At 46.2% G+C, this 8,953-nt stretch overlaps 2 protein-coding genes across 2 annotated transcripts in view; one reads left to right on the top strand and one right to left on the bottom strand.

The window, feature by feature from the left end:
* T265_09410 (hypothetical protein) overlaps positions 1 to 1,017 on the bottom strand; it is a gene marked incomplete at both ends in the record, with an annotated part of 27,926 nt that extends 26,909 nt beyond the window's left edge. The window contains one exon of the mRNA XM_009175461.1: positions 392 to 1,017. Within this exon, the coding sequence (XP_009173725.1) occupies positions 392 to 487 (96 nt within the window). The remainder of the gene's footprint in view (positions 1 to 391) is intronic.
* A 5,247-nt stretch (positions 1,018 to 6,264) lies between these two features.
* T265_09411 (hypothetical protein) overlaps positions 6,265 to 8,953 on the top strand; it is a gene marked incomplete at both ends in the record, with an annotated part of 16,073 nt that continues 13,384 nt past the window's right edge. Inside the window, 2 exons of the mRNA XM_009175462.1 lie at positions 6,265 to 6,372; positions 7,137 to 7,287. Coding sequence (XP_009173726.1) covers positions 6,265 to 6,372; positions 7,137 to 7,287 — 259 coding nt within the window. The remainder of the gene's footprint in view (positions 6,373 to 7,136; positions 7,288 to 8,953) is intronic.

The raw sequence follows: 8,953 nt of genomic DNA on the forward strand, positions 1-8,953 counted from the left end.
CTTCATTTTAAGAAATCGAGAAGCCTAACCACACTCATTATTACTCGTTAGATTTTTACAATCATTCATCCAATACCTGTACCCAATTTGTCCCTCTCTACACACAATCCAACGGCCAGGGTGAATGTCATATTCTTTGTGCTCAAATTATCGTTTTGTATTAACCATGCCTTCTTCATTTTCAGCTTATGTACGTCTATTCTTAGACAAGTAAAGCGCTATTCATTCTTGTTCTCGCGCTCAATCAGAATCGATATTCTATTCGTAAAAATAGGGATATTTTGCGTTCTAGTGATTCTGGTGTTAACCTGGGTATCGACCATATGTCCAGCAAATGGGTAACAAAGTACACGAGCTAAAATTCATCGCCACAAACAAAAACCCCACTTACCGAAAACATGTTCCCATTTTCTTTTGCAGCTAATACAGATGAAGATCCAACGTTTGAAATACAATCTGGTTTCGTTGGACTAAACGAACCCCCCATAGAAGAGTCAGCAACCTCGTTTGCAACAAGTGCCGCTAACAGATCGTTGACATGAGATTCCGCTGGAATGGCTGGATCTCGCGAAGGGATTCGGCCAGGAGGTGTACCAGTGGTGCGGTTAGCACCTACCCTCCAACTCGATTCCGCACCAGCAGAGTGACTCTGTTGACTTGATTGCGAAGTCACTTGCTCGTTGCCATTAGAATTATCGATATGCGTAGGAAGACCAGTTGAAAATAACTTCCTGATGTGAGAACCGGTCGGCTATTTGATCAGGAATGTAAGAAAATGCCGGCTTACTTCAAACGAGGACGATGTTTTCCATTTCGCGTTAGCGCGCATTGGTATGTATCTGTCGAGGTAATTCTCCTTCGTGGGTGTTTTAAGTGGGCTATTTGGTTTGATAGGCTAAAATTTTACCGTTAAAATCACAGGGAGGAAGCATACAGATTTGTAAGGAGATCCCAGCAGTCTTTTTTCGTAACCCTGCTCCATCTTAGTGCAAGGCCTCAACTGCGCGCTTGTGTCCGCCCCCCGAATAAGGGTACAGATAAACAAAACATTTCAGTTTTTAAGTTCAAGAATTCAGAGACTTGGTTCAGCCAAAGTACCCCTCTCTTTTCATTCTCATTTCTCTCTATTAAAAAGGCTCATGACAGTGAAGGATGATTTTTCATCCGGTGAACACCCTGTCCTGACATTAAAAATAAGGCACATAGATGCACGAATACTACTTCAACCTGCTGGTATACTGGGGCAGGTTTTTCAGAAGGTAGGAAATCATATGTTGGAAGGTGCACCCATTGATCCTCTTGCAAAATTCCTGCAAGATTTCTTTGCACCTTGGTTTGCTAAGCACTACCGTCCATATATTATCCTTTTGCCCAACGCCAATCGGGCCCGGAATGATTCTTTCTAGGGCACCATTAAAATGCCTTTCCCTTCCATGAACATTACATTCCTTAGTCAGAAAGGACTCCAGCTTGTGGCGAGTACCACTACCGCCAAATCTTACTCAGGAGATCCCGCAGTCTTTTTTCGTAACCCTGCTCCATCTTAGTGCAAGGCCTCAACTGCGCGCTTGTGTCCGCCCCCCGAATAAGGGTACAGATAAACAAAACATTTCAGTTTTTAAGTTCAAGAATTCAGAGACTTGGTTCAGCCAAAGTACCCCTCTCTTTTCATTCTCATTTCTCTCTATTAAAAAGGCTCATGACAGTGAAGGATGATTTTTCATCCGGTGAACACCCTGTCCTGACATTAAAAATAAGGCACATAGATGCACGAATACTACTTCAACCTGCTGGTATACTGGGGCAGGTTTTTCAGAAGGTAGGAAATCATATGTTGGAAGATGCACCCATTGATCCTCTTGCAAAATTCCTGCAAGATTTCTTTGCACCTTGGTTTGCTAAGCACTACCGTCCATATATTATCCTTTTGCCCAACGCCAATCGGGCCCGGAATGATTCTTTCTAGGGCACCATTAAAATGCCTTTCCCTTCCATGAACATTACATTTCTTAGTCAGAAAGGACTCCAGCTTGTGGCGAGTACCACTACCGCCAAATCTTACTCTGATGCATTATCCGCCATTCTGTTCGACAGCTTTCCTTTAACACACCATTCCAAATCTCACTATTTACTTCCACCTTTAGCGACGTAGAATCGCTCAGTTGGACGTTTACCGCAGAAACATGTCAGCAGGAGACCCCAACCAAACGGTTCCTATGGGGCCAACATCTAGCCAGCTCCTAACCACTTGAACTCAAGCTTCACTTTCAGCAAATCAGAGGAACGCCGCGAAATACCAATACCTGCCGCATAGGCAATGCATCTGGGTCTCATGGCGACCGAATTGAATCTGAAATGTTATGCTCCGTCCCAAGCAAACAGACATACTCAGGCCGCGAACTATCTTTCCTCCTGGTCGCACATGGAAAAGGACTTTTTGTGTGTGTTTCCCGTTGTTATAATTCCTGTCGGTTGTAGTTCGTCTGAAACTATATTATTCGCCCCGGTGTGTTCCGCACCAATATTGCCGTTTTCTTAATCGCCTCCGCTGCCACCCACCCTCAGCTACAGGCTTAATTCCACACCCATTATCCTGTCCATATCTCTCAATGTACTTTTACCTCGACTTTTCGTCCCATCCAGCAGCCGTTCACTTGGCCTGAACCAGCCCACACTGCACTCCTATCCAACCATCCATACCTCCGTACCACCTACGTATTAGTCCCTCCCTCTGGCCATGAATAGTCTGCCAAACGACAGTAGACACTGCAGAACTACGTCTACGCAAACCGCGCAAGCAAGTGATTCAGGCAGTATGAAAGTATATCACCAGTGTCTCCATCTGCTTGCAATCGATTAAAATGTTCACTCCAAAGATAGTCCCCCAGCATGTATGGTTCTGACTTCCTCAATGGAAAAGGTGTGTTCTTGTGCAAGATTCCCCACGCACAACTGTAGAACCAATCTCTTCCTTATTATTCTCATTTACGAGGCAATACGGCCTAAGCTAGATTTCTGCGAAGGGATCCAACATGCACGGACCGCTTCGCCGCGTCCCCCAACGAAGGAGGTTCAACCCTGTTTAAATTTCACCGTTCTTCATCTTGTCATGCTACCTGGTCCTAAGGGACCGTAAATTTCGGTCCACTGGTCGAAGGACACTGACCACACCCAGGTTATTACTCAGACCCCTGTAATCAAACGACTCAACCGAATGGCTTTGATGCCTTGTCAACCGGACCAATTTCCGCAGTGAACACTGACGGTCCCGTTTGAACCGTAACCTCATCCCTGAAAATCCCACAATAAATAACACCACACATTACATAATGATAATGTTTATCCCCAACTTGTGGGTGGCATGATCAAAATGTTACATTCAGAATGAAAGCATGATCGGCGGGGATTTTGGGCACAGAGGGGATAGGAAAAGGGACAGCGTCTTAGGGGGGCATTGGCCGATTTAGGCGTGATCACCACTAATCCGGTACGGGCGGGGAAGCACAGATACCATACGTTTTTGGAGGAGACAGTGAGCAAAAACAAGGTGGGGGAGGGTAAAACAAGGGGCCTCCTGCCTGACACCTCACAAGAAACGTGTAACGGTGAAAATGAGGAACCAGAACATAAGATCAGGTGAAGCAGCAAACTTGGCGCCATTCCGCCGGTCATACTGAACTAAAACTTCAAAACACCGCTGAGGCCACGCGGCGTTAGACTGTTGGGCATGTGGCCTTGGTCATGGATAGCGCAAGCAAGGATGATGAGGCGGAGGGATTGGCCAAGCGGAATCTCGGAAACATGGTGTACAGCGATACTGTATCGACTCATAGGTGTCGCTGTTGTGTAGTCTGTTATAAAAGTTCCTTGGAAGAGTGAGTTGATAGAAACACACGGGCCGGAACAAGAACTGCATAAAAAGTTACTGGATTTTGTGTGGAGCACAGACATACATAAATGGTTAAAGTCGAGCGGAAGGTTCAGCAACTTAGACTGAACATGTCATAGAGGAAGTTGGGATCAAGCGGTGGCTTGATCGTATTTTCAGTTAACGAAACGAGTGGGCGAGAATTTACGGTCAAGAGAAGGAAAAGGATAGTTGCGAGTGCGCTACCAAACTGTGTGTGGCAATGCCAAGGCTCAGATATTCTTGACCACTTATTTGGCTGCAAACGTTATTGCCATCAAAGGATAAAAAGGACGCCCAACGCTTGATTCACAGATTCAGGGATCGATACAAAGGATCGAGGCTTTTGACCGAGTATCCCAGGTTGGTTTTGTTCTTGTCGTTCAGGATTTGTAATTCGCCTAAAAAGCGCAAGTGGAAAATGAGTGCTGCATTCTCTTTATGTCCTTGGCACGGGCAAACTTCTTACCGGCGCAAGGATTTGCATAAACAAATGTCTAAGAGTGCTTGAACTGGGTTCTAGAAAGAGCATGGACCATCGCGGAAAGGTTATTGCAAGCAACTACTACCCGAAATGAGAACAGAATATGCCGGATGAGTGTCTGCGATCTGTGCATGAAAATCTACTTACCTGGTTCCCGCAGTGTGTTTGCCGGGTCAACGCGGAAAAACCTGTTATTCAAGCTATGCCTAAACGGGGCACAAGTAAGAATTAGGTCCTATCAGAGGCGATGATACTCCAGGAGAAATGGTCGGGTACCACGAGAACTTTCGTGGTCCAAGGATATAAAGTCATCTACAATTCTCGTAGCGGCTCCCTGGACAAGCTCAATGAAGGTGACACCTTTTGTGCGTCCTCAGTAGAAAACTTGGCTGGCATATTCAGGGTGCGGTTTGGCATAGGCCCCATAGTGTATTTAGAAGTCCGTGCGAGTGATGCGGGAGAAGGAGCGCTGAATCACCCGCAAAATGGCAAATGCCTTTTGGGCCGATTTCTAATGATGCAGCAAGAAGGATAAATTTGAAGAAAACCAGACGAACAAATCCTTTTAGGCGTCTATCCTCATGATGTTTCCTGATCCTTTGTCAACACGCATGACAAAAGCATTCGCTGAGTCTTCTCCAAATGACATATGAACGCATTTTTCGTCATTCAGAGGAAGGTATCATTCCATCGACCACTACTTGGCAGCGTCTACATCCATGTGGAGGGCACTGGCACTAGAACTCCGGGACTTCAAGTCGTCCGCAAAAAGAAGGCATGGGCTTGCAAGAACATCCGAAAGGTCGTTGACGCATATCAGAAACAGCATCGGTCCGGAACTGAGCGTTGAGGAGCTCCAATTAAGATCGGTGCTGGTAAAAAGCAGGTCGAGCCTAATTTCACTCGTAGTGATGTGTCTGATAGAAACGCCTAGATCCGGTGTAAGATTTTCACTCGAATCCACTAGGGCTTGAGTTTTTGGTGCAGCAAAACGTATGGTACTTGATCGAATGCTTTCGAAAATTTAGAAAATATATCATCCGATGCGAGTCCCCGTCGTTGGCTTGCGTTAGGCTGTCCATATGTACGAGCGTTTTAGTCAGGCAGAAACGGTTTGAGAGAAATCCGTGTTGAACTGAAGAAATCAAGAGTATGTACAGTGTTCTCTGTAAACTTCAAGTAACGGGTGAACGGTCTCCTTGGTCAACGCAAAAAGTTCACCTGCTCTGACGTCCTGGAACTCTCTCCAGGCCTTTAGAGTGTTATAATGAACTGCCAGCAACAGATGTGTGGAGTGATTGCAGAAGGAGTGTTACCGAAAGGTTTGTAAGGAGAAGTAATTATCTTCCTGAAGGTAACGGTGGACCTCATCAAGGAGGAGGGAATCGGACCCGCGCAACGGGATATGAATTCAAGGCGCATCGCAAAAAGCCGCATGATTGGTATCAGAGAAGACATTCGTTTGGGTGGCTGTTCGAAGCAAGCAGACTGTTTGGGATCGCAAAGTTTGTTTAAAAGTTGAGCAGTTTCTGGACAAAGATCTCACCACTACGTCTCCTGATCACACATTGGCTTTGGTCAAGTTTACCCGGGGATTCCAACCTACGGGGGTGATGGCGCGCACAATCTGCACCTAAGATAGCTTAATAAGTAGTCCCCATTTATTTGCGAAAGACAGAATGCCAAAGGCCACCAAACGAAACTTTCTCCTACTCAAACTCACTCTTTCTCCATGACTTAATTGTAGACTTTCCTTGGAGCAATCCTTTTAGCAACCACGCGAACCAAATTGCTGTCAATGCGTGGGAGAACAGAAATCCAAAACCAACCACTTGGAACTGCGACCCATTGCATCTGCCAAAAATGGGTCTTCATGCAGTCAATCTATGCTCATTTTAGCCCTACGCAACGCGTTTTATGCTCTGGCCACGCCACTCCATCCGACTTTGGATCAATGCTTGCGCTGGCTAAGGATCTCATAGTTTGTCACACCATCCATACCGTCCAAACTCAGGTAAACTGAGTCACCTCTAGTAGTTTCCTAGGTATATAGATACCCCGTTTGACCAGCCCCCTGAACAATCCCAAAGGCGTGAGCACTAACTGGTCATCGACTGTCGCGAGTATGGATATTCCAGCTGAAATCCTACACCATCCAACCCCATAATAACCTATGCTTTACGCTTCGTTGGATCTTAACCTGCTGTGACCCCAACCACCAGTGTCAACAACGAGGCCTTCATAGTAACCTCATAAACTTCCTGCCCTTGTAGTGTCTGGCAATAAACCCGCATTAAACTAATTATCGGCTTGTAACCTCGCAACCTACTAATACCCATCCCTCCGTCGCTCCTGCTTAGGAACACCTTGCTCTGCCACCTGTAACAACTGTGTGTGCCCCCAAGCAAACTAACTGGGTTAATTGTTGTAGCGGTAAAATATAGCTTCGATAGAGAGATATTGGCAGTGCATAAGGCCAAACGAACACCGTATATGAAATTGAACTTGTGGAACATGCAAACCGAAGTTAAGAAATCAAGAGTATGTACAGTGTTCTCTGTAAACTTCAAGTAACGGGTGAACGGTCTCCTTGGTCAACGCAAAAAGTTCACCTGCTCTGACGTCCTGGAACTCTCTCCAGGCCTTTAGAGTGTTATAATGAACTGCCAGCAACAGATGTGTGGAGTGATTGCAGAAGGAGTGTTACCGAAAGGTTTGTAAGGAGAAGTAATTATCTTCCTGAAGGTAACGGTGGACCTCATCAAGGAGGAGGGAATCGGACCCGCGCAACGGGATATGAATTCAAGGCGCATCGCAAAAAGCCGCATGATTGGTATCAGAGAAGACATTCGTTTGGGTGGCTGTTCGAAGCAAGCAGACTGTTTGGGATCGCAAAGTTTGTTTAAAAGTTGAGCAGTTTCTGGACAAAGATCTCACCACTACGTCTCCTGATCACACATTGGCTTTGGTCAAGTTTACCCGGGGATTCCAACCTACGGGGGTGATGGCGCGCACAATCTGCACCTAAGATAGCTTAATAAGTAGTCCCCATTTATTTGCGAAAGACAGAATGCCAAAGGCCACCAAACGAAACTTTCTCCTACTCAAACTCACTCTTTCTCCATGACTTAATTGTAGACTTTCCTTGGAGCAATCCTTTTAGCAACCACGCGAACCAAATTGCTGTCAATGCGTGGGAGAACAGAAATCCAAAACCAACCACTTGGAACTGCGACCCATTGCATCTGCCAAAAATGGGTCTTCATGCAGTCAATCTATGCTCATTTTAGCCCTACGCAACGCGTTTTATGCTCTGGCCACGCCACTCCATCCGACTTTGGATCAATGCTTGCGCTGGCTAAGGATCTCATAGTTGGTCACACCATCCATACCGTCCAAACTCAGGTAAACTGAGTCACCTCTAGTAGTTTCCTAGGTATATAGATACCCCGTTTGACCAGCCCCCTGAACAATCCCAAAGGCGTGAGCACTAACTGGTCATCGACTGTCGCGAGTATGGATATTCCAGCTGAAATCCTACACCATCCAACCCCATAATAACCTATGCTTTACGCTTCGTTGGATCTTAACCTGCTGTGACCCCAACCACCAGTGTCAACAACGAGGCCTTCATAGTAACCTCATAAACTTCCTGCCCTTGTAGTGTCTGGCAATAAACCCGCATTAAACTAATTATCGGCTTGTAACCTCGCAACCTACTAATACCCATCCCTCCGTCGCTCCTGCTTAGGAACACCTTGCTCTGCCACCTGTAACAACTGTGTGTGCCCCCAAGCAAACTAACTGGGTTAATTGTTGTAGGGGTAAAATATAGCTTCGATAGAGAGATATTGGCAGTGCATAAGGCCAAACGAACACCGTATATGAAATTGAACTTGTGGAACATGCAAACCGAAGTTACAGGAGAAAACCGGGTTGGTTGAAGCCGAACGGAAGGTTCATCGGGTTGGAGCGATATCGTCCCAGAGGCTGTTGGGGCGGGCGGGAACTTTCCTCGTCGTTGCAATTGCAGGCTCGGGTCACGAAAGTGCCATCACACTGGGTATAGCAGTGCCGTGTCATCGTTGCGCTGACAAACTTTGGTTTGTTGACGGCGCAGTGCCAATCCCTCGACTTCATCATCCACACTTATTCTTTTCGTGCCCCTGGCCGTGAGCCCAACGGCGCAAGGCCACGAGACCCCAGCGGTGGTTTCAGGTTTTACTTCAAACTGACCGGCTGGATGGCGCCAAATCTGCTGCTTCACCAGATCCACACTTTTTACTGCCAGCGGCTAGACGCACAATGTATTTTTCTGCAAAACGAACGCCGACGAAATAAAAACTTTAACGTCAAAATGTTGCGCTTCTTTGCATATATGCGTAGACTGAAAACCCCCCTCATCTGCCGTTATTTTTTTGCGATTTGTTTTAATCGATGACATTTGAAAATTATTGGCGCACATTCGGTATTGGCGCACATTCGGCTTTGAACTTCGTCTGCTATGGCTTCGGAAGTGGCTTTCGTTGAGAAATTTGTGGGTGTATCGTTTTCATCCTTCA

The sequence above is a fragment of the Opisthorchis viverrini genome, assembly GCF_000715545.1.
Source record: "Opisthorchis viverrini unplaced genomic scaffold opera_v5_282, whole genome shotgun sequence".
NCBI lineage: Eukaryota > Metazoa > Platyhelminthes > Trematoda > Opisthorchiida > Opisthorchiidae > Opisthorchis > Opisthorchis viverrini.